The sequence below is a fragment of the Pseudorasbora parva genome, chromosome 21 (genome assembly GCF_024679245.1).
Source record: "Pseudorasbora parva isolate DD20220531a chromosome 21, ASM2467924v1, whole genome shotgun sequence".
Classification (NCBI taxonomy): Eukaryota; Metazoa; Chordata; class Actinopteri; order Cypriniformes; family Gobionidae; genus Pseudorasbora; species Pseudorasbora parva.
In genome coordinates this window covers 162,501-187,909 of record NC_090192.1, presented here as the reverse complement: position 1 = coordinate 187,909, position 25,409 = coordinate 162,501, and the positions used below count along the sequence as shown (strand labels likewise).

Genomic DNA, 25,409 nt, shown 5'->3' with positions numbered 1-25,409 from the left:
GGAGGAAGAGGAGGAACAGGAGGAGGAACAGGAACAGGAGGAGCAAGAAGAGGAGGAGGAAGAGGAGGAACAGGAGGAGGAACAGGAACAGGAGGAGCAAGAAGAGGAGGAAGAACAGGAGGAAGAGGAAGAGGAGGAGGAAGAGGAGGAACAGGAGGAGGAACAGGAACAGGAGGAGCAAGAAGAGGAGGAAGAATAGGAGGAAGAGGAAGAGGATGAGGAAGAGAAAGAGGAGGAACAGGAGAAGGAAGAGGAAGAATAGGAGGAAGAACAGGAGGAACAGGAGAAGGAAGAGGAGGAGGAACAGGAGGAGGAAGAGGAGGAACAGGAGGAGGAAGAGGAGGAACAGGAGGAACAGGAGAAGGAAGAGGAGGAGGAAGAGGAGGAACAGGAGGAGGAAGATGAAGAGGAAGAGGAGGAACAGGAAGAGGAGGAGGAGGAAGAACAGGAACAGGAAGAGGAGGAGGAAGAACAGGAGGAGGAAGAGGAGGAACAGGAGGAGGAAGAGGAGGAACAGGAGGAGCAAGAAGAGGAGGAAGAACAGGAGGAGGAAGAGGAGGAGAAAGAGGAGGAACAGGAGGAGGAAGAGGAGGAACAGGAACAGGAGGAGGAAGAGGAAGAGGAGGAACCGGAGGAGAAAGAGGAGGAGGAGGAGGAAGAGGAGGAAAAAGAGGAGGAGGAAGAAGAGGAGGATGAACAGGAAGAGGAGAAGGAAAAAGAGAAAGAGGAGGAGGAGGAGAAGAAAGAGGAGGAGGAAGAGGAGGAAGAAGAGGAGGAAGAAGAAGAGGAAGAGAAAGAAGAGGAGGAGGAGGAGAAGAAAGAGGAGGAGGAAGAGCAGGGGGAAGAGGAAGAAGAGGAAGAGAAAGAAGAGGAGGAGGAACAGGAGGAGGAGGAAGAGGAAGAGCAGGATAAAGAGGAGGAGGAGGAAGAGGAGAAGAAAGAGGAGGAGGAAGAGGGAAAAAAGAAGGAGGAGGAGAAAGAGGAGGAGGAGGAAGAGGAGAAAGAGAAGGCTAGCTGCCATGAGACGGGAAACCTGCCCACCAGAGAACTGCTCCTCTGTTTGTGTGTGTGTGTGTGTGTGTGTGTGTGTGTGTGTGTGTGTGTGTGTGACGTTAATAGCTGATCGGTCATCTGTGATGTTTGGCAAGTTTCTGACGTTCTTCGCCGTTGGGTGTGAATGGACCACACACACACATGCACGCACGCACGCACGCACACACTCACTCACACACACACACACGCGCACGCACGCACGCACGCAAACAAACAAACACCTCCTTGTCCAGCTCGAGCGCCTCGTCTCCGCTTCACCCCAGGCACCCTCATTCTGTACTTCAAGTAGGCTCTATATTATGTGTGTGTGTGTGTGTGTGTGTGTGTGTGTGTGTGTGTGTGTGTGTGTGTGTGTGTGTGTGCTTGTGTCCCTCCTCCATCTGAGGGTCTCCACTTCACCTCACCATCGGCCCGCGGGTCAGTGGCGGGTCAGTGGTGTAGCTCGGACAAACAAAAAACCGTGTTGAGGTCAAAGGTCAGGAGACGGCTGGCCTAGTCGGCGTGGTTCTGCTGGTCTGTCTCTGCTGCTCCGGTTCTGACCCGTTTGGGCTCCGGCTCGGCCTGATCGCTGCTCTGCCGTTTGGTGGGAAGCGACGCCGAGGCTGAGGCGTGAGTGGCCAGCAGGTGCAGTGGGTTAGCTGAGGACAGACACCAGCGTTAGCATCACACACACACACACACACACACACACACACACACACACACACAGTGAGCTTAGAGTCTGAGGATGTACCGGACCCCAGTGCTGAAAGGGCGATTCTAAAATGATCTGCCACTTCAATATACCTGTATAGACGGTTTCATCGAACGCACGCGCGTTGCTACGGTTACGCGCCTGGCCCGAAGTTAACTTCCGGTCTGTGTCTGTTTATCGGTCTGGCTAATGGCGCACTACTCAGTAGAAATACATTTTGACGTACTATTCTTGGTTAACATGATATAAATATTAAAAACCAAGCAGAGAGCACATGACACAAGTTTCCCAACATTAATCTTATATTATGAAACAAAGAAACATGTTATGCCGACGCATTGCATAATTGAAAGGCGAGTGCGCACGCATTTATATAGGCTACTGTGAACCCGCCGGTAAAATGATGATCGCTCAAATCCAGCTCAGACATGACATACATCTGTAGCTTACTATACTTGTTGTAGCCATTAAACAATGTTTTTTTTCTTCATATTTATGTTTAAATATTATAATATTATTTTTAGATTTCATCTGATTATGATAGGCTATAAGTGCAAAGATGCGAGTGGGTCAGACATGATTTTGGTGGTTATATTTAGTTTAATATTAAGTTTTGTTTTGTAAAAAGCCTTTCTTTCGTTTTGTACAAATTGTCTCTTAATTTTAATAAAGGGTTCTTCGGTTAATTGCATGTATTTAATAAATAAGAAATAAATAAGTAGACGAGGTCGCGGAAGCCATCGCTTTCATCATGAACTGAAGCGCGTCTCAAATAAACTGAAGCTCGGCAGGCTTGCCTCAGACATGAGGAATAGCCTAATATGTGTAGGAACGAAAAGATTTAAATAAGCACATGGTGCAGCGTTCAGAACTCACGGTAAACAACCAGCGTTATACAGATGATCACGGCGATGGGCATGAGCGGGATGGGAAAGTTCATGGGATTTTTTTAATTTTTTTTACCTTCTACTGAATATGATCGGCAAGCACATTTTAAACAGCACTTATTCACACACGTAATTTTGTGAATAAGTAATTTTGTCGTTTTCTCTAATGCATTCAAAAACATCTTGTAGTGCTTATAAGGTATACCTGCTGACAGTTATCAGTACTGTTATATTCTATTATATGATTTTGTCATTTCACACGGTGGCCAATTTAAATGTTACCAACTAAATGAGACATACTGAGTTTATAATTAAATGTATTAATTGCGTTTAATTATTGCATCTAAAGATTTTTCACGTGAATAAAGGCAAATAGATTTGCACACTTTGCTTAATCCCTGGTCTAGTCTGTTAAACTTGTCAGAAGTTCTCGTTTCTAATCTGCCCTCGTGGTCTATTCTCTCTCTCCTCAAACCGAATACCATCAGTGGTTGTACATCATTAGCAGGGGCAGTTTTTGTGCATTTAGTTTTGCGATCTGACCGGAACAAACAGAAGTCTCTGCAGCGGCGTTAAGCGTTAGATTAAAGCGCTCGTCTGTGTGAAGACTGCATGAGCCGCGAGAGGAATCTGCAGCACTGATAACAGCGGCAACGAGCGATCGCCTCTTATTTAACAAACGAATGAAATTATACTCTTCCAGTTAACCAGAGATGTTTTGTTTGTATTAGTTAGGTTAATCCGTGAAGCAAGATGTTTTAAAAAAGTGGTGGGGACATGTCCCACCCGCAAATTACGCCTATGAGTTAAAAAAATTGGTTGATTGACGCCAATCGGACGTTCATGTTTTTTTTCCGTCTATTTGAAAGTTCGGCTAATAAACATGTTGCATATACGGCCTGATTATGGCATTTTTTTAAAGTTACATAAACTGCTTTCAGGAGTTTTTGACCGGCATATCATCAAAATGTCCGGAAAACGAAACCTCTGCCGGTCACTTTGACCGGCACCATTTTATTCTAGCGGAAACTCTGGGATCAACGTGACGGTGAGTAATGAATGACGGGATTTTCAGTTTTGGGTGACCTATCCTTTAAGTGGGGCGTTTTCCCACTCTATATTAAAGACATAAATGGGAGATTATTTATAATAAACATGCTGAAACAAAAAAAAAATCTATACATTAAGATAATGGTGCACAATCAAAATTAAAGATGCTAACGCATAAGAAAGATAACGCATCCTCTGGTGTTATTGATGTCTACCGGAAGTTAAGTTTGGGCCACAAAAGCGCGCATGCGCAGTAGCGTTTGTTTATGTTGCTGCCGTTGAAACCGTCTATACACACTCACCTAAAGGATTATTAGGAGCACACACTAATACTGTGTTTGACCCTCTCCTTCAGAACTGCCTTAATTCTCCGTGGCATTGATCAACAAGCTGCTGAAAGCATTCTTTAGAAATGTCGGCCCATATTGATAGGAGAGCATCTTGCAGTGGATGGAGATTTGTGGGATGCACATCCAGGGCACGAAGCTCCCGTTCCACCACATCCCAAAGATGCTCTATTGGGTTGAGATCTGGGGACTGTGGCGGCCATTTTAGTACAGTCAACTCATTGGCATGTTCAAGAAACCAATCTGAAATGATTGGAGCTTTGTGACATGGTGCATTATCCTGCTGGAAGTAGCCATCAGAGGATGGGCACATGGTGGTCATAAAGGGATGGACATGGTCAGAAACAATGCTCAGGTAGGCCGTGGCATTTAAACGATGCCCAATTGGCACTAAGGGGCCTAAAGTGTGCCAAGAAAACATCCCCCACACCATTACACCACCACCACCAGCCTGCACAGTGGGAACAAGGCATGATGGATCCATGTTCTCATTCTGTTTACGCCAAATTCTGACTCTACCATCTGAATGTCTCAACAGAAATCGAGACTCATCAGAGTAGGCAACATTTCTCCAGTCTTCAACTGTCCAATTTTGGTGAGCTTGTGCAGATTGTCGCCTCTTTGTCCTATTTGTAGTGGAGATGAGTGGTCCCCGGTGGGGTCTTCTGCTGTTGTAGCCCATCCGCCTCAAGGTTGTGTGTGTTGTGGCTTCACAAATGCTTTGCTGCATACCTCGGTTGTAACGAGTGGTTATTTCAGTCAAAGTTGCTCTTCTATCAGCTTAAATCAGTCGGCCCATTCTCCTCTGACCTCGAGCATCAACAAGGCATTTTCTCCCACAGGACTGCTGCAGACTGGATGCTCTTCCCTTCTCACACCATTCTCTGTAAACCCTAGAAATGGTTGTGTGTGTAAATCCCAGTAACTGAGCAGATTGTGAAATACTCAGACCGGCCCGTCTGGCACCAACAACCATGCCACGCTCAAAACGGCTTAAATCACCTTTCTTTCCCATTCTGACATTCAGTCTGTAGTTCAGGAGATTGTCTTGACCAGGACCACACCCCTAAATGCACTGAAGAACTGCCATGTGATTGGCTGATTAGATAACTGCATTAATGAGAAATTGAACGGGTGTTCCTAATAATCCTTTAGGTGAGTTTATATCATAATTAAATTCATAAAGCCTTAATCAATATTTATCTTCCTATACTATTATAATGATTCTTTCCAGTTATGATTTCTTGTTTTCTAAAGTGTGTATTTGGTCTCTGAGGAGTGACTGTGGGTCTGACCTAGAGATGTGTGATGACCTGTGATGTCACTAAACCCTTGATAGCAACACTTCCGTGAACACTTCTGTCGTTATAGTCCGCGCCGCGCTCCACTTTATTCCTATGGGTGACGTCGAGCGACTTCAGCGCTTCAGCACAGCATTCTGGGAAGGCAGCGCTGCATTTGAACCGATCTCAACGCAGAAATGACGGGAAGCTTCACAACATCGCTTCAGTCGCGTCTCAAAGTGGATTTACACACCACTGCTGTCAGGACTTCACCAAATCAGACCAAAGAAGTGTGTTTCTGACGGAGCGGTCCCAGCGATAAAGGTTCGGTCCTGCTTTGGAAGCAGCCGGTGAGTTAAACTGCTTCAGATGTCTGTGCTGTCGGCTATCGTCGCGTGAGTAAACATCAGTAAACGACACGATCGCGTGCTTCGTCATTCAAATGCGCTAACGGACTCCATTGCTGTTCTCTGTATAACGTTACACTAGTCTGACGTGCTAAACCGTTCTGCTTGCTACTGCTAAGGTTTAGTCGCATACAATAGTCCATAAACCGAATCATGTCCTCATAAACTGCGAGTAAACACACACAAATGTTGACAGGCCACTAAATACAGTCCATACCACAGAGACGGACGTCCTGCTGCTGCTGCTTCTCCTGTTCAGTTTATTTCAGCCTCCGAATGATTCTGGATCATTATCTGTATTAGCTGAGATAGCGATGGGCTTCTCCACGCTTGAGGACGTCACCGCTTTGTTCGCGATCGTCATTCTTTAGCTCCGCCCACTCGATACGCCTCGTCATTCTTTAGCTCCGCCCACACGTTACGCCTCGCCATTCTTTAGCTCCGCCCACACGATACGCCTCGTCATTCTTTAGCTCCGCCCACACGATACGCCTCATCATTCTTTAGCTCCGCCCACACGATACGCCTCCAGGCGCTCGGTTTTTTCCGGAAAGACTCGGTACAGCCCATATTTCTTTTATAAATATAAATAAATAAAACTAAAGACTTTTCGGAGATGATAAGGATGCACTACTACTCGATAGGTACTCAAGATTGACATGAAAAGAGATTGACTGAAACTGAGTGTTTCACCCCCCTTTAAGGAGAGACACATACACATAAACCTGTGTATGTGTGCAATATTCTGCATTGCAGATCAGTGTTGAGAATGATGTACAGTGGGCACCCTAAGAGATGTGAGGACTTGTTCAGGGCAAGCTGGCACCTGCTCCAGATCTGGAAGGTCATTACGGGCCTAATTCTGGGGTGAAAGCATCAAAAACTGACACCTCTATGGAGACGTGCATCAAATTAACTGACCTGTGGAAATTTACCATGAATGTCCATTTTCGCTGAGCCAATCAGAACCATCCACATTGCAGTAATGACGTGGATAGACCTTGAGAACGGTATAACTGTTGGACAATCGTATGTACGATAGGGCGAGGCAACGGCCTACTAACTCCTCCAGAGACCTGAAGCTGCTTCTGCTGTTGAAACCGCAAACTATTCTTAAGTAAATATTTCATTGCAATCCTAACTCTTGGTCTTCATTTCTTCACTACTGGTCGTGGGTCATAAGCTGTTAAGACAGTTTTGGTGGAGAATGCAGGCAAATGTTCTGTGGTGACATCCCGGGCAAACCAACAAAAAAGGTAGTAGGATGTTTTTATTATTTGGAAAGGGTTATCGGAATGGAAGAGATTGGTAAAGGGAAACGAGAGAGCTCACTTCCATAGGAGTGAGGAGTTAATTATATTTGTGTGATAATATAAGGCAAAGTGGGCATTTAGTGCAGTCACTACCCCTACAGGAGTGTGTCCCTGCAATGGTGTGTGTGTCCAGTAGGCATCGCAAACCAGCTCCATCTCTTCCATCTCAGATCGCAGATCCCCGAACTCAGTAAATCAGCCAGTCAGGGATTTAGTTATTAGTTAAACAAAATAAACAACAGATACAGGGTTGGTTGCCAGGAATGTATCTGGAACAATTCCCAATAAAATAAAATTGTGACCCAAATTTGTCATGGACCAGTTTATGTGGCTTTGTTTTTATAAGTGTACTTTGCAGTTTCATCACGCAGAAGCCACGGCTGTGTTGTTCAATGATCGCCGCCTTCATTTCTTGCTGTTTCAGGTGAGTATAAACTTTTGACTAAAATAAAAAGAAGGACAGAGCGTTTTAATTGTGGTCAGCAGTAACTGTAACCTCTCACCCATAAGGTGTAGAAATTTTGGCAAATCGGGCCACCAGGCTAAATTTTGTAGACAAAGTAAAAACAAATTATTTTTGAAGGAAAGATCTATGATCATTTTAACATTTTAAGGGAAAATGAAAGACAATGACTGCAAAACATGATTGTGGCAAGAACATGTGTAAATAATACCATTAAGGGTTTAAATTAAAAACTTTGCCCTGGTTCCTCCAACTCTTGAAAAATTTAGAAAAATTCTGATAAATGTTCATTCGCCTGAATGTTGGTAAACACACTGTTTGTAAGAGAAATTGGTGTTAATATGCTAAAAACCCTAAATGCAGAGTTTTTGTTTTCAAAAAGATAATCTGGTGCTGAGCTGTAATAATACAATTTGCTTATCGGAATCTGGCCCGTCACGTGATTCCTGGAGCTGTGGCCGAACGTGCAAGAGTAACGGATACTCAATCTGAGTGGAAATCTGTAGTTTCTAAATTAATTGGCAAAAGACAAATATAAACTTGTGGTTATTTGAAAATGTGCTCTCTGTCTAAGCATAGAGTTAAAAGAATAATGTCTGATGTTTATTTGAAAAGTATTTTAATTTCTAGCCAGATCTTCTGCTGAGGTAGAGGGATGAGTATAAAGTTAATGGAAACAGTTTTTGGATGCCTCAGAGACTCTCTCTCATTCAAAACCAGCTCAAAGCTGTTATCTGAGCCTGTGCCTTAGGTGATAAGATATAGGAAAGCACAGTGCATCAGTTGGAAATAATGGAAAGGGATTTGTTAAAGAAAAGAGTCAAAGAGTGCCATCAGGAGGGCAATAATAAAGGTATAAGATGATTTTAAAATGCAGACTTTTAAATTAACTAAATTATTCCATGACCAGTAACATCTGTGTCTAATCTTAGCCGCCACCATGTACAGGACCAATGGATGTGAGTGTGATCCTCACCTGTGTGTGTGTGTGTGTGTGTGTGTGTGTGTTCCTCACCTGTGTGTGTCCCGTTCTGTGTGATGGCCTTGACCGGCAGCTGGTGCTGACCCACGAGAGTGACCGTCTGTGTCTGAAGAACACGGGCCGAGAGAACGGGCTCCACTTTCACTGAGACACAGGGACACACCATTAAAGACCAGCCACACACACACACACACACACACACACACACACACACACACACACACACACACACACACACACACAGCCCCTAAACCTACCCATCGCAGGAAACATTCTGCATTTTTACTTTCTCAAAAAACTATTTTTAAAGTTCCTCTTCTTTTAAAGTAAGGGCATGGCCAATAACCTCCTTTTCCACAAAATTATAAAAATATTCCCACACACACTCTCTCTCTCACACCCACACACACACACACACACACAGGCCTCTAGATTCTCAGAGCCCTCAGGACGAGTAAATCCTAAGGCAGGAACAGCAGTCGTTGGTTCGGGTTCTGAAGGGAGTGTCAGAACCTGAGCAGGTTACGGTCACTGTAAACTACTAATGGTGACTTCGCTTTAAGCAGGTCAGGTAAAACGACTGTGGAGAACTTCCTGCAAAAGCATCAGTAAAACCCTACCAGCCCTAGAAAACGCATCAAACCTTCTTAGTGTCCAGCACAGGATGCTCATCTATCGGCCTAAAAATAACCCATCTGGGAGATGCATGAACTTAGCCACTATCTTAAGACTGTCTTAAGCACACATTTGTCCAACTAGCATTTAGTCAATCAATCAGCTTTATTTATATCGCGCTTTTACAATGACGATTGCTACAAAGCAGCTTCACAGTGTTAACAGGACAATTTTGCAACAAAATTTGATTTGGCTATTTTGATTTGGATAGTTTGTAGAATTAAATATGACCTAATTAATAAATTTCCCCAACTGAGCAAGCCAAGCCAAAGGCAACCAAAGGAAACAATAAACCTTGGGAGAAACCAGAATCAGTTCTCCTCTGGCCTATTATTAAACAGTGTACAATTATTATTCTGGCAACCCTGCAGGTCATAAATCATATTAGATTGGAATATTCAAAATTTTGAGTATCACACAAGAGACGGGTTTATTCAGGACGGCGCGTCGATTACGCAAGAATAAGAATACTTAAAAGATCGGAGTTATTGCACCGGAAACGGGTTTATTGAGGATGACGTGCCGGTGAAATGTAATCAGTATTACTTTTCTAATTCGAATTGAACCGATCTACCATTTTAAGTAACTGTTTTTAAAAAGTTAGGACCAGTCTTAAAGAAAAAAAATTAGGTGACTTACTTTTAAAGGGTTAGTTCACCCAAAAATGAAATGTATGTCCTTAACTCCTCTCCCTAAGTTCAGTTTAGTTTATTGATTTATATAGCACATTTAAAACAACCAAGGTTGTCACCAAAGTGCTGTCCACGAGCATTAAAACAAAATCAAAACAGAATTACACATTAGATATAAGCATTGAGGGTTCATGGAACAGCATTAACACCATCAGTTAAAACATAAAGAATATAAATGAGTTTTTAAGGATGCTTTAAAAGTAGCAAGAAAATCTAATACCAAGAGCAAGACAGTTCCAGAGTCGAGGAGCCGCTGCAGAGAAAGCCCGCTCACCTTTAGTCTTCTAGCGAGAGCGAGGAATAGAAAGTAGAAGTTGAAGTAGATAGTCGAATCATCTGTGTGTGTGTGAATGAGTTGGGAGGGGCACAACAGTCAGCAGGAGGGTAAAACTATTTTTTTTCACAGCAACAACTTTTAATAAAGCGACCAAAACTGCCTGCCAACTGACAGACGAACTGACAATGGCTTTCTTAGTTAGGTTTAAATAAAAGGTAATGTGGTGGATAAACATCCCTAAACCGTTTTCTCATAACATGTTAAAGCCGCGATCGAAATACAGAACATCACACAAATATATAAAAGAACATTTTGATAAATAAACCTAAAAAAATACCTGCCTAGAGAGAAAAAGAACACTTTGAGTGCGTTTACATGCACGTTCTTAAGCTGATTGTGCCTGAAGGGGGTGAAGGACTGAAGCTCAGCACCTTAAAGGGGTCGCACACCGGACGACCCTATTGGCCGCGTCACGTCTTTAAACAATTGAGAAAATGGTATGTCCTCGTATCATTACACCGGCGAAGATTCGACCGTGAGATCAGTGGGCGAATGCGGCTCTGCATATCGATGCAACGAATCCTATTCGGGGACACCTGTCCACTCCATACAATCAGCAAGAGTCCAACTACTAACATGGCCAAGACCAAAGAGCTGTCCAAAGACACGAGACAAAATTGTACACCTCGACAAGGATGGAAAGGGCTACGGGGAAATGGCCAAGCAGCTCGGTGAAAAAAGTTCCAATGTTGGAGCAATCATTAGAAAATGGAAGAAGCTAAACATGACTGTCAATCTCCCTCGGACTGGAGCTCCATGCCAGATCTCACCTCGTGGGTCTCAATGATCCTAAGAAAGGTGAGAAATCAGCCCAAACTACACGGGAGGAGCTGGGCAATGACCTGAACAGAGCTGGGACCACTGTTGGTATAAGACGTCATGGTTTGAAATCATGCATGGCACAGAAGGTTCCCCTGCTTAAACCAGCAGATGTCCAGGCCCGTCTTAAGTTTGCCAATGACCATTTGGATGATCCACAGGAGTCATGGGAGAAAGTCATGTGGTCAGATGAGACCAAAATATAATTTTTTGGTCATAATTCCACTAAACGTGTTTGGAGGAAGAAGAATGATGAGTACCATCCCAAGAACACAATCTCTACTGTGAAGCATGGGGGTGGCAGCATCATGCTGTGAGGGTGTTTTTCTGCACATGGGACAGGGCGACTGCACTGTATTAAGGAGAGGATGACCGGGGCCATGTATTGCGAGATTTTGGGGAACAATCTCAGTTAGAGCATTGAAGACGGGTCGAGGCTGGGTCTTCCAACATGACAATGACCCGAAGCACAGCCAGGATAACCAAGGAGTGGCTCTTTAAGAAGCATATCAAGGTTCTGGCGTGGCCCAGCCAGTCTCCAGACCTAAACCTAATAGAGAATCTCTCAAACTCCGTGTTTCTCAGCGACAGGCCAGAAACCTGACGGATCTAGAGAAGATCTGTGTGGAGGAGTGGGCCAGAATCCCTCCTGTAGTGCAAACCTGGAAAAAAACTACAGGAAACGCTTGACCTCTGTAACTGCAAACAAAGGCTACTGTACAAAATATTAACATTGATTTTCTCAGGTGTTCAGATAATTACTTGAAGCTGTATCATTCAAAAAAATAGTTAAAAAAATCATACATTGTGATTTCTGGATTTTTTAAAAAGATTATGTTTCTCAAAGTGGCCATGCGCCTACAATCATCAGGCGACTTTAATTCATCTGTGATTTCTTTCTCTGGTCTAGAGTCAGATTTGAATAATTATCATTAGCGCCACAGTGTATTACCTCATGAGGCCGTGTATATTTAGCCTGGAAAGGCAAATCTAATACTGGAAGAAGCGCCACAACTTGATCACACACACACACACACGATAGCGGCGCTCCTCCTCTTCCGGGTCATGTATTCGCTATGATTCGAACGGCGGAGCTGCGTCATATTTTCGCGCATGCGTCGAGTTCACGTCAATAACTTGGTGGATTATATCGTTATTTTGATTTTTGTGCACACAATAACTATTTTTTCGATCAAACAACTAAATTTTCTCCTGAGTCTTCCCCAGCCGCTTTCTAGCCAAATCCCAACTATAGGGGGAGCACAACAACAAAAGAGAAACCGACAGCAATGGCCTTGAAACACACACACACACGCACACACACACACACAGGATGAGCGGTTGTTTACAAAACGCTAACAGGATATCAGAGCTCGGCCAATGAGAATCAAGTATTCCACAGAGCTCACCTTTGACCTCCTGGTGCTCTCCGTTCTCACGCGTGTTGGCCTGTGTGAACACGGGCTCCGCCACACGCGTGTTGGCAGACAGTGCGGTCACAGTCGCCAAGGATACCGCCGGGATCTGGGTCGCCATGGACACCGCCGGGATCTGGGTCACCACATGGACCGTCTGCATGACGGACTGGGAAGAGCCGGACACTGGAGTGGACACAGCGTAGGTCAGGGGTTTGAGGTTCTGCTGGAGCGTGATGAGAACGGGCTGAGCTGACCCTGTGTGTGAGAGAGAGAGAGAGAGAGAGAGAGAGTGAGAGAGTGAGAGAGTGAAAGCGGTGTGTGTGTGTGCGTGCGTGTCCGCAGTCATACCTGGGGCATTCTGTGTGAAGCAGGCCTCTTGTATGACTGCGAGTTTGGGCTGGACAGGCGGAGCTGGAGTCGGAGTCGGATCGGGGTCCATGGGCACAGGCGAGCCTTCTCTGGATAAGCTTTCTGGAGTCTGAACGCCGCTGGAGTGGGCCGAGAGCGCCCCTGTGTGGTTAGGAGACGCCGGAGCGCTCCTGGGAGGAAAAAACACAAACACTGATAACCCATCCGTCCGATCCCAGCCCACACAAACACCGATATCCCATCCGGCCCGATCCCAGCCCAGACGCAAACACCGATAACCTATCCGGCCCGATCCCAGCCCAGACGCAAACACCGATGACCCATCCGGCCCGATCCCAGCCCAGGCGCAAACACCGAAGACCCATCCGGCCCGATCCCAGCCCAGGCGCAAACACCGAAGACCCATCCGGCCCGATCCCAGCCCAGACGCAAACACCGATAACCCATCCGGCCCGATCCCAGCCCAGGCGCAAACACCGAAGACCCATCCGGCCCGATCCCAGCCCAGGCACAAACACCGAAGACCCATCCGGCCCGATCCCAGCCCAGGCACAAACACCGATAACCCATCCGGCCTGATCCCAGTCCAGGCGCAAACACCGATAACCCATCCGGCCCGATCCCAGCCCAGACGCAAACACCGATAATCCATCCGGCCCGATCCCAGCCCAGACGCAAATACCGATAATCCATCCGGCCCGATCCCAGCCCAGACACAAACACAGATAACCCATCCGGCCCGATCCCAGGCCAGACGCTAACACCGATAACCCATCCGGCTCGATCCCATTTCCAGACGCAAACACCGATAACCCATCCGGCCCGATCCCATTTCCAGACGCAAACACCGATAACCCATCCGGCCCGATCCCAGCCCAGACGCAAACACCGATAACCCATCCGGCCCGATCCCAGCCCAGACGCAAACACCGATAACCCATCCGGCCCGATCCCAGCCCAGACGCAAACACAGATAACCCATCCGGCCCGATCCCAGCCCAGACGCAAACACCGATAACCCATCCGGCCCGATCCCAGCCCAGACGCAAACACCGATAACCCATCCGGCCCGATCCCAGCCCAGACGCAAACACCGATAACCCATCCGGCCCGATCCCAGCCCAGACGCAAACACCGATAACCCATCCGGCCCGATCCCAGCCCAGAGGCAAACACAGATAACCCATCCGGCCCGATCCCAGCCAAGACGCAAACACCGATAACCCATCCGGCCCGATCCCAGCCCAGACGCAAACACAGATAACCCATCCGGCCCGATCCCAGCCCAGACGCAAACACAGATAACCCATCCGGCCCGATCCCAGCCCAGACGCAAACACCGAAGACCCATCCGGCCCGATCCCAGACACAAACACCGAAGACCCATCCGGCCCGATCCCAGCCCAGACGCAAACACAGATAACCCATCCGGCCCGATCCCAGCCCAGACGCAAACACAGATAACCCATCCGGCCCGATCCCAGCCCAGACGCAAACACCGAAGACCCATCCGGCCCGATCCCAGACACAAACACCGAAGACCCATCCGGCCCGATCCCAGCCCAGACGCAAACACAGATAACACATCCGGCCCGATCCCAGCCCAGACGCAAACACTGATAACCCATCCGGCCCGATCCCAGCCCAGACGCAAACACCGATAACCCATCCGGCCCGATCCCAGCCCAGAGGCAAACACAGATAACCCATCCGGCCTGATCCCAGGCCAGAGGCAAACACAGATAACCCATCCGGCCTGATCCCAGCCCAGAGGCAAACACAGATAACCCATCCGGCCCGATCCCAGCCCAGACACAAACACCGATAACCCATCCGGCCCGATCCCAGCCCAGACACAAACACCGAAGACCCATCCGGCCCGATCCCAGCCCAGACGCAAACACAGATAACCCATCCGGCCCGATCCCAGCCCAGACGCAGACACAGATAACCCATCCGGCCCGATCCCAGCCCAGACACAAACACCGAAGACCCATCCGGCCCGATCCCAGCCCAGACGCAAACACCGATAACCAATCCGGCCCGATCCCAGCCCAGACGCAAACACCGATAACCAATCCGGCCCGATCCCAGCCCAGACACAAACACAGATAACCCATCCCACTCTCACCTGGAGGCCAGTGGGCCGAGTGGAGTCCTGAAGCAGGGAAGGCCCCGCGGTCGCCGCTTCCGGAAGGCCTGCTCCACCAGCTTCCCCTCGGACGATGGGTCGATCCTCCAGAACGAGCCTTTTCCCGGCTCATCCTGGGATCGGGCCACTTTGATGAAGTAGCGGTTTAGGGACAGATTGTGGCGGATCGAGTTCTGGAAGAGAGACGGGACAGAGGTGAAGTTCGGCTCACTAAACGGGTCGCGCTCTGGCTCTTCAGCTCTAATGTGCGCTGGAAGACTAACACCAGCAGGAATTCTGGGATAAAGAAGGAAGAGCAGCAGTTTTCTAGAAATTAAAGGATTAGTTCACTTTATAATGAAGGCTCTGATCTACCCAAAGCATCAGCCATTTAATAACACACATTAACATTTACACACTTTATAAATGTATACATAAACTTTATAAAAGGCACACACTCTCTCTTACACACACACACACACACACTCTCTCTCTTACACACACACACACACACACACACACAGGCGGAAACTCACACACTCTCTCTCTCTTACACACACACACACACACACACACACACACACACACACACACACACACACACACACACACACACACACACACACAGGCGGAAACTCACACACTCTCTCTCTCTTACACACACACACAGGTGGAAACTCACACTCTCTCTCTCTCTCTCTCTCTCTCTTTAACACACACACCTGCCAGCCTTTGTCTGCCGTCCTGTAGTAGGGGTAGTTCTTAGTGATGTGTGTGTAGATGCCGTTCAGTGTGAGCTGCTTATCTGGAGCCATTGTGACGGCCTGAACGATGAGCTGAGCGTAGGAGTACGGAGGCTTGGAGTCATCCTGGAAAACAGAAGAAGAGGAGGAGGAGGAGGAAGATGAAGAGAAGGAGGAAGAGCAGGAAGAAGAAGAGGATGAGCAGGAAGAGGAGGAGGAAGAGAAGGAGGAGGATGAGGAAAAGGAAGAAGAGGAGAAAGTTGAGGAGGAGGAGGAGCACAGTAAATCATGAACGCACTGAGATACCAGAGGTCATTAGAGGTCATCTTAGGTCAGTAAACTCATCCCACCTTTGGGCTGTCTCCTCCGGACGCCTCCTTGTCATTCTCAGACTGAGAGTTCTCATTGAGATCTGCAGTCAGGCCGCGCATCCTGAAGCCGGATAGCCCCGCCCCACGCGGACTCGACGGACAGGAGTTAGCGGCGCTGAGGGAACAGAGCAGAGGGTCAAGCCTGACAGAGGGCAGAGGTCAAGCCTAACATAGGCCAGAGGTCAAGCCTAACATAGGCCAGAGGTCAAGCCTAACAGAGGTAAGAGGTCAAGCCTAACAAAAGTCAAGCCTAACAGACGTAAAGCCTATAAGAGGCCAGGGGTCAAGCCTAACAAAGGGCAGAGGTCAAGCCTAACAGAGGTAAGAGGTCAAGCCTAACAGAAGCCAAGCCTAACAGAGGTAAGAGGTCAAGCCTAACAGAGGTCAAGCCTAACAGAGGTAAGAGGTCAAGCCAAACAGAGGCCAAGGCTAACAGAGGAATGAGGTCAAGCCTAACAGAGGCCAGAGGTCAAACCTAACAGAGGTCAAGCCTAACTGAGGCCAGAGGTCAAGCCTAACAGAGGCCAAGTCTAACAGAGGTCAAGCCTAACAGAGGTCAAGCCTAACAGAGGTAAGAGGCCAAGCCTAACAGATGCCAGAGGTCAAGCCTAACAGTGGTCAAGCCTAACAGAGGGCAGAGGTCAAGCCTAACAGAGACCAGGGCTAACAGAGGAATGAGGTCAAGCCTAACAGAGGCCAGAGGTCAAACCTAACAGAGGTCAAGCCTAACAGAGGCCAGAGGTCAAGCCTAACAGAGGTCAAGCCTAACAGAGGCCAAGTCTAACAGAGATAAGAGGCCAAGCCTAACAGATGCCAGAGGTCAAGCCTAACAGTGGTCAAGCCTAACAGAGGCCAAGTCTAACAGAGATAAGAGGCCAAGCCTAACAGATGCCAGAGGTCAAGCCTAACAGTGGTCAAGCCTAACAGAGGCCAAGCCTAACAGTGGTCAAGCCTAACAGAGGCCAAGCCTAACAGAAGCCAAGCCTAACAGTGGTAAGAGTTCAAGCATAAAGGAGTTCAGAAGTCAAGCCTAGCAGAGGCCAGAGGTGGAGACTAACAGAGGTGGAGCCTTGCAGAGGTGGCTCATTAGGTGTGTGATGTTGGGTTAGGGGCCGGTCAGAGGTCAAAGGCTGACCTGGGGGTGCCAGTGGGGGATGGCAGTGGGCTCATCAGGTGTGTGATGTTGGGTTAGGGGCCTGTCAGAGGTCAGAGGCTGACCTGAGGGTGCCGGTGGGGGATGGCAGGGGGCTCATTAGGTGTGTGATGTTGGGTTAGGGGCCGGTCAGAGGTCAAAGGCTGACCTGGGGGTGCCAGTGGGGGATGGCAGTGGGCTCATCAGGTGTGTGATGTTGGGTTAGGGTTAGGGGCCTGTCAGAGGTCAGAGGCTGACCTGAGGGTGCCGGTGGGGGATGGCAGTGGGCTCATCAGGTGTGTGATGTTGGGTTAGGGTTAGGGGCCTGTCAGAGGTCAGAGGCTGACCTGAGGGTGCCGGTGGGGGATGGCAGGGGGCTCATTAGGTGTGTGATGTTGGGTTAGGGGCCGGTCAGAGGTCAAAGGCTGACATGGGGGTGCCAGTGGGGGATGGCAGTGGGCTCATCAGGTGTGTGATGTTGGGTTAGGGTCCTGTCAGAGGTCAGAGGCTGACCTGAGGGTGCCGGTGGGGGATGGCAGTGGGCTCATCAGGTGTGTGATGTTGGGTTAGGGGCCTGTCAGAGGTCAGAGGCTGACCTGAGGGTGCCAGTGGGGGATGGCAGGGGGCTCATCAGGTGTGTGATGTTAGGTTAGGGTTAGGGTCCTGTCAGAGGTCAAAGGCTGACCTGAGGGTGCCGGTGGGGGATGGCAGGGGGCTCATCAGGTGTGTGATGTTGGGTTAGGGTCCTGTCAGAGGTCAAAGGCTGACCTGAGGGTGCCGGTGGGGGATGGCAAGGGGCTCATCAGGTGTGTGATGTTGGGTTAGGGTTAGGGGCCTGTTAGAGGTCAAAGGCTGACCTGAGAGTGCCGGTGGGGGATGGCAGTGGGCTAATCAGGTGTGTGATGTTGGGTTAGGGGCCTGTCAGAGGTCAGAGGCTGACCTGGGGGTGCCGGTGGGGGATGGCAGTGGGCTCATCAGGTGTGTGATGTTGGGTTAGGGTCCTGTCAGAGGTCAAAGGCTGACCTGAGGGTGCCGGTGGGGGATGTCAGGGGGCTCATCAGGTGTGTGATGTTGGGTTAGGGTCCTGTCAGAGGTCAAAGGCTGACCTGAGGGTGTCGGTGGGGGATGGCAGGGGGCTCATCAGGTGTGTGATGTTGGGTTAGGGTTAGGGGCCTTTCAGGAGGTCAAAGGCTGACCTGAGGGTGCCGGTGGGGGATGGCAGGGGGCTCATCAGGTGTGTGATGTTGGGTTAGGGGCCTGTCAGAGGTCAGAGGCTGACCTGAGGGTGCTGGTGGGGGATGGCAGTGGGCTCATCAGGTGTGTGATGTTGGGTTAGGGGTCTGTCAGAGGTCAGAGGCTGACCTGAGGGTGCTGGTGGGGGATGGCAGTGGGCTCATCAGGTGTGTGATGTTGGGTTAGGGTTAGGGTCCTGTCAGAGGTCAAAGGCTGACCTGAGAGTGCCGGTGGGGGATGGCAGTGGGCTCATCAGGTGTGTGATGTTGGGTTAGGGTCCTGTCAGAGGTCAGAGGCTGACCTGAGGGTGCCAGTGGGGGATGGCAAGGGGCTCATCAGGTGTGTGATGTTGGGTTAGGGTTAGGGTCCTGTCAGAGGTCAGAGGCTGACCTGAGGGTGCCAGTGGGGGATGGCAGTGGGCTCATCAGGTGTGTGATGTTGGGTTAGGGGCCTGTCAGAGGTCAGAGGCTGACCTGAGGGTGCTGGTGGGGGATGGCAGTGGGCTCATCAGGTGTGTGATGTTGGGTTAGGGGTCTGTCAGAGGTCAGAGGCTGACCTGAGGGTGCTGGTGGGGGATGGCAGTGGGCTCATCAGGTGTGTGATGTTGGGTTAGGGTTAGGGTCCTGTCAGAGGTCAAAGGCTGACCTGAGAGTGCCGGTGGGGGATGGCAGTGGGCTCATCAGGTGTGTGATGTTGGGTTAGGGTCCTGTCAGAGGTCAGAGGCTGACCTGAGGGTGCCAGTGGGGGATGGCAAGGGGCTCATCAGGTGTGTGATGTTGGGTTAGGGTTAGGGTCCTGTCAGAGGTCAAAGGCTGACCTGAGGGTGCCGGTGGGGGATGGCAGTGGGCTCATCAGGTGTGTGATGTTAGGTTAGGGGGTTAGGGTCCTGTCAGAGGTCAAAGGCTGACCTGAGAGTGCCGGTGGGGGATGGCAGTGGGCTAATCAGGTGTGTGATGTTGGGTTAGGGTTAGGGTCCTGTCAGAGGTCAAAGGCTGACCTGAGGGTGCCGGTGGGGGATGGCAGGGGGCTCATCAGGTGTGTGATGTTGGGTTAGGGTCCTGTCAGAGGTCAGAGGCTGACCTGAGGGTGCCGGTGGGGGATGGCAGGGGGCTCATCAGGTGTGTGATGTTGGGTTAGGGTCCTGTCAGAGGTCAGAGGCTGACCTGAGGGTGCCGGTGGGGGATGGCAGTGGGCTCATCAGGTGTGTGATGTTGGGTTAGGGGCCTGTCAGAGGTCAGAGGCTGACCTGAAGGTGCCGGTGGGGGATGGCAGGGGGCTCATCAGGTGTGTGATGTTGGGTTAGGGTCCTGTCAGAGGTCAAAGGCTGACCTAAGGGTGCCGGTGGGGGATGGCAGTGGGCTCATCAGGTGTGTGATGTTGGGTTAGGGGCCTGTCAAAGGTCAGAGGCTGACCTGAGGGTGCCGGTGGGGGATGGCAGTGGGCTCATCAGGTGTGTGATGTTCTCAGGTATGCTGATGGTCAGCGGTGAGATCTTCAGTGGAGACTCCGGGTTCCTCCGCTCTCTCCGCTCGCTGCTCAGTGCCGTAAATGACACTTTAATATTTGTGCTGGGAAACCGGAACGTGCACCTATAAACCAGCAGAGTTACACACACACACACACAATTACAATCTAAGTTATTCAACTAAATATACATATAAAATTAATTAGATTTTATTTAATTCTATAAACTATAATACTGATCTGCCAACATTGTCTCTCTCTGATAAATTAAAATAAGCTGATAACATCACTGTTTACTCCAGAACGACTGTACAGCCAAATCTAATTCTGCTGCAGTATTGTCCTGTTTAACACTGAAGCTGCTCTGACACAATCGCCGCTGGAGAAGAGCGATAGAAATAAAGCTGATTGATTGATTGTGTGAAATATCAGGACTCAAATGTGTATAATGCCATGGGTATGACACAGGTATTACAGGAGAAGGTGAAATATGAGGACATTACTTTTCTAAAGGCTTATAAATCATACAGGATGAGTTTTTTTTTTTTAGAAAGTAAAAATGCAGAATGTTTCCTGCGATGGGTAGGTTTAGGGGCAGTGTGTGTGTGTGTGTGTGTGTGATGGGTAGGTTTAGGGGCTCTGTGTGTGTGTGTGATGGGTAGGTTTAGGGGCTGTGTGTGTGTGATGGGTAGGTTTAGGGGCTGTGTGTGTGTGTGTGTGTGTGTGATGGGTAGGTTTAGGGGCAGTGTGTGTGTGTGTGTGTGTGTGATGGGTAGGTTTAGGGGCTCTGTGTGTGTGTGTGATGGGTAGGTTTAGGGGCTGTGTGTGTGTGTGTGTGATGGGTAGGTTTAGGGGCTGTGTGTGTGTGTGATGGGTAGGTTTAGGGGCTGTGTGTGTGTGTGATGGGTAGGTTTAGGGGCTGTGTGTGTGTGTGTGTGTGTGATGGGTAGGTTTAGGGGCTCTGTGTGTGTGTGTGTAATGGGTAGGTTTAGGAGCTGTGTGTGTGTGTGTGTGTGTGTGATGGGTAGGTTTAGGGGCTGTGTGTGTGTGTGTGATGGGTAGGTTTAGGGGCTGTGTGTGTGTGTGATGGGTAGGTTTAGGGGCAGTGTGTGTGTGTGTGTGTGTGTGATGGTTAGGTTTAGGGGCTCTGTGTGTGTGTGTGATGGGTAGGTTTAGGGGCTGTGTGTGTGTGTGTGTGATGGGTAGGTTTAGGGGCTGTGTGTGTGTGTGTGATGGGTAGGTTTAGGGGCTGTGTGTGTGTGTGTGTGTGTGATGGGTAGGTTTAGGGGCTCTGTGTGTGTGTGTGTAATGGGTAGGTTTAGGAGCTGTGTGTGTGTGTGTGTGTGTGTGTGTGATGGGTAGGTTTAGGGGCTGTGTGTGTGTGTGTGATGGGTAGGTTTAGGGGCTGTGTGTGTGTGTGATGGGTAGGTTTAGGGGCAGTGTGTGTGATGGGTAGGTTTAGGGGCTCTGTGTGTGTGTGTGTAATGGGTAGGTTTAGGAGCTGTGTGTGTGTGTGTGTGTGTGTGTGATGGGTAGGTTTAGGGGCTGTGTGTGTGTGTGTGTAATGGGTAGGTTTAGGAGCTGTGTGTGTGTGTGTGTGTGTAATGGGTAGGTTTAGGAGCTGTGTGTGTGTGTGTAATGGGTAGGTTTAGGAGCTGTGTGTGTGTGTGTGTGTGTGTGTGTGTGTGATGGGTAGGTTTAGGGGCTGTGTGTGTGTGTGTGTGTGTGATGGGTAGGTTTAGGGGCTGTGTGTGTGTGTGTGTGTGTGTGTGTGTGTGTGTGTGTGTGTGTGTGTGTGTGTGTGTGTGTGTGTGTGTGTGTGTGTGTGTGTGATGGGTAGGTTTAGGGGCTGTGTGTGTGTGATGGGTAGGTTTAGGGGCAGTGTAAGGGGATAGAAAATACGGTTTGTACAGTATAATAACCATTACGCCACATTTCACAAAAACAAACGTGTGTGTGTCCTGGCTAAATAATATTAATAATAATGATGATGATCCTCTGCTCCAAGGTCAACACATGGCGAGTTAAGCGAGCACATATGACAGCCTTTAATCTGCGTGTCATTGACTGCGGGGGTCACGTGTGGTCAGTCAGAAGGTCATCGGGATTGAATGAGCGGGGTCAGGGTTTGTGCACGAGCACGGGACGCGCGCGTCGTCATCATCATCATCAACACGTGCCGAAACACAACAAACACCGCGAGCGTCGCGCTCCCGGTCTCCCGCACTCCCGGTCCCCGCGGACGCGCACTCACATGCGGGGCAGCTGCAGCGGGGGCGCGCCTCGCCTCTGGAACACCCCGTCCACGAACACCCCGTTCTTCCCGAGGCACCGCAGGTAGAAGTCCCCGCTGCCCGTGCCATCCTCGCCCGCTGAGAAGATCTCCAGATGCCGCCGTGAGATGAAGCTCGAGTGGCCCATGCTGACGTCCACGGAGCCCTGCGACGAGTTCCGTCCGACGGTGACCGAGCGCTTCTTCATCAGGTACTCGAACTCTCGGCCCTCGAGCCGGGCGACCACCGAGCCCGACAGCCCGCTCACCGCCATCTTCTTATGGCTTTAGACGGGGATTTCACACTGCTAAATGAAGGCGCAGACGGCCGTTTGTCGGTCGGGAGGCCCGGTTGCAGAATTTAGCGGGGGGCCGAATGAAAGGATGATAAATACGGCCGAAGGAACGAGCCAGCCCGGGGACAGCGGCTCCAGCCCAGCCGCGGCAGAGAGAATGAGAAGCGCGTACACGCTACCAAACAAACCGAGGAGGCGGGGCTAGCGGGACTGACAGCGGCCGCCTCCAATAGCGCTCCAGCTCTCCCAGAGCAAAATGTGCTCCACCAATCAGCGTTGAGGCGATTGCGTGTGACGTCAGCGGTTGGTTGCACTGTGAGTTTCTGACACGCACGTCATTAGTGTTAGTAAGAGAGCTCGGACACAGAATAACGCGCTTTACCCTGCAGTGCTAGATATCATAACACGGATATATAATGTCTCCACATGGCAATGAGTGTGTGTTTCATATCATAACACAGATATAAAAGATCTCCACATGGCAATGAGTGTGTGTTTCATATCATAACACAGATATATAAGATCTCCACATGGCAATGAGTGTGTGTTTCAGATCATAACACAGATATAAAAGATCTCCACATGGCAATGAGTGTGTGTTTCATATCATAACACAGATATATAAGATCTCCACATGGCAATGAGTGTGTGTTTCATATCATAACACAGATATATAAGATCTCCACATGGCAATGAGTGTGTGTTTCAGATCATAACACAGATATATAAGATCTCCACATGGCAATGAGTGTGTGTTTCATATATAAGATCTCCACATGGCAATGAGTGTGTGTTTCATATCATAACACAGATATATAAGATCTCCACATGGCAATGAGTGTGTGTTTCATATCATAACACAGATATATAATATCTCCACATGGCAATGAGTGTGTGTTTCATATATAATATCTCCACATGGCAATGAGTGTGTGTTTCATATCATAACACAGATATATAAGATCTCCACATGGCAATGAGTGTGTGTTTCATATCATAACACAGATATATAAGATCTCCACATGGCAATGAGTGTGTGTTTCATATCATAACACAGATATATAAGATCTCCACATGGCAATGAGTGTGTGTTTCATATCATAACACAGATATATAAGATCTCCACATGGCAATGAGTGTGTGTTTCATATCATAACACAGATATATAAGATCTCCACATGGCAATGAGTGTGTGTTTCATATATAAGATCTCCACATGGCAATGAGTGTGTGTTTCATATCATAACACAGATATATAAGATCTCCACATGGCAATGAGTGTGTGTTTCCATAACATTATTACAGGCTGTGGCCTGTTCCACAAAGCTGGTTTCAGTTACTCAGATAAGTTCGAGATTAGTTTGAGCAAACTCTGGTTTTTCGGGCTCAAGAAGTTGGATTGGTTTTTATCAGTGTTTATCACCATGGTAACGTACACTACACGGCTAAAATGGACCAATCAGCTGCAAGTAAAGATGCAATAAAGCCACACCCCCTGCATCTCTCGTGCCAAATTAAAGCAGTTTATTATAGGAGAACTTTTAAAATAAAATTGCGCATCTTTTGGTGATAATTATTTATTATATTTATATAATATGAATTATAATCACTTTGAATTCATATATGTTACTATAAATATTATATTAATTGACAAGTAGCCAAATATTAATATAAATATAATACATGCATTCATAATTCTTTTAAACGTGTATTAATTTGAGCTTTGTGAACCTATAATTATTATTATGCATATTTCTTTGATCACATGCATTGATAAAGTCAGATATTCTCTCAGCTGCTTCTCAAACTAAAGTGTTTATTCCTGCCTTGTAAACACATTTAATATCATAATTTTCAAAACGATCTCTCAATCTTCAGAAGAGAAGTGACTCAAACGGACGCTGTGATTGGCTGTTTGCCGCACTAACTCTGGATTAAACCTGAGTTGGCAGAGGAAGTTTATACCGAGCTTTGAGAAATGGTTGAACTTGATCTAAACCAGGCTGGACTGATCTGGATTTATCAACTCTTAACCCTAACCTGAAACTCAGAGTTTGTTCAGCTAGCTTCATGCAACAGGCCTCAGACCTCACCACTGATCATGGGATCAATAAAACAATTCTGGGTGTTTACAATCATCTTTAATCTGTCATATGACACTGACTTCCGTGCGCATCATCATCATCATCATCATCATCATCATCATCTTCTTGAAATTATGCGCATCACTTGCACGTTATCAAAGACAAAAGCATCAAATGAGTAACAAAATAGCTTATAGATAGATCTCAAAAGAACAGTTATAAGAATGAAGACAAACGAACACTTTAGGAGACGAGCCTGGCGTCACATTCAGCTATTCTCCATCAGTTTGGCCAGTTTATTTATCAGATTATTTCAAAGAATGAAGTGTAAATGCGGATTAATATGATCTCTCGTGTGAATCTAACCCTTACACTGGTTTAATAATCGTTTGATTTTCTTAAAGCCAAACAAAACACTGCGTTACATGAAATGAGGACACACCGTTACAGCATAAATGCCTGTTGTGTTGCACTAGTCTATATAATATGTAGTAATGTGATTTTCATGTTGTTCTTACAGCAAGAGAAACGATATCTAACACTAACAAACACAGAGTGTGAGTGATGAGGACGCTTAAAATCCCACGGAAGACGGATTAAAATGGTGTCCTTTCAAAAGAATTCGCTTCCCTTGTCGTGCCACGAACGGCCACACTTCTTCAGGCGACTCTTCAGAGTCAGAGTAAGTTTGGGCTCTTCAGAGTCAGAGTAAGTTTGGGCTCTTCAGAGTCAGAGTAAGTTTGGGCTCTTCAGAGTCAGAGTAAGTTTGGGCTCTTCAGAGTCAGAGTAAGTTTGGGCTCAGTTCTCCAGAGTCTCTCCATGGGCTCAGAGGAAGCTCCGCTAAACTCCTGTAGTGTCTGAGCTCAGATCTTCTCATCCGTCATCTCCAGGAAC

The 25,409-nt window shown here is 48.2% G+C and overlaps 3 protein-coding genes across 3 annotated transcripts in view; 1 reads left to right on the top strand and 2 right to left on the bottom strand.

Annotated features, from left to right (window-relative positions):
• Nucleotides 1-304: 304 nt before the first annotated feature.
• On the top strand, nt 305-1,253 carry LOC137056503 (cilia- and flagella-associated protein 251-like; the record flags this gene model as incomplete). The annotated part of the gene is made up of 1 exon (XM_067430623.1): nt 305-1,253. A coding segment is annotated over one exon (819 nt), but the record flags the coding sequence as incomplete, so codon positions are not given.
• Nucleotides 1,254-1,357: 104 nt separating this feature from the next.
• foxk2a (forkhead box K2a) lies at nt 1,358-22,923 on the bottom strand. Its single transcript, XM_067429232.1, has 9 exons — nt 22,118-22,923; nt 19,812-19,988; nt 16,014-16,149; nt 15,643-15,789; nt 14,921-15,114; nt 12,769-12,959; nt 12,412-12,675; nt 8,513-8,623; nt 1,358-1,691 (listed from the first exon to the last, which is right to left on the bottom strand). The coding sequence occupies exons 1-9, from the start codon at nt 22,408-22,410 to the stop codon at nt 1,546-1,548; spliced, it is 1,659 nt and encodes a 552-aa protein (XP_067285333.1). The 5' UTR covers nt 22,411-22,923; the 3' UTR covers nt 1,358-1,545.
• A 1,633-nt stretch (nt 22,924-24,556) lies between these two features.
• wdr45b (WD repeat domain 45B) overlaps nt 24,557-25,409 on the bottom strand; it is a 12,676-nt gene continuing 11,823 nt past the window's right edge. The window contains exon 10 of the mRNA XM_067429231.1: nt 24,557-25,409. This exon is cut by the window's right edge and continues 76 nt beyond it. Within this exon, the coding sequence (XP_067285332.1) occupies nt 25,379-25,409 (31 nt within the window). The 3' untranslated portion in view covers nt 24,557-25,378.

What these genes read in the sequence shown, in the direction of transcription:
- foxk2a (XM_067429232.1), bottom strand. Translation starts at nt 22,410, where the DNA reads ATGGCGGTGAGCGGGCTGTCGGGCTCGGTGGTCGCCCGGCTCGAGGGC. An exon ending in CTCGGCCCACTGGCCTCCAG is followed by an intron (nt 12,960 to 14,920) that starts GTGAGAGTGGGA and finishes TTTTCCTCCCAG; the next exon opens with GAGCGCTCCGGCGTCTCCTA. An exon ending in CTTCACACAGAATGCCCCAG is followed by an intron (nt 12,676 to 12,768) that starts GTATGACTGCGG and finishes TCTCACACACAG; the next exon opens with GGTCAGCTCAGCCCGTTCTC.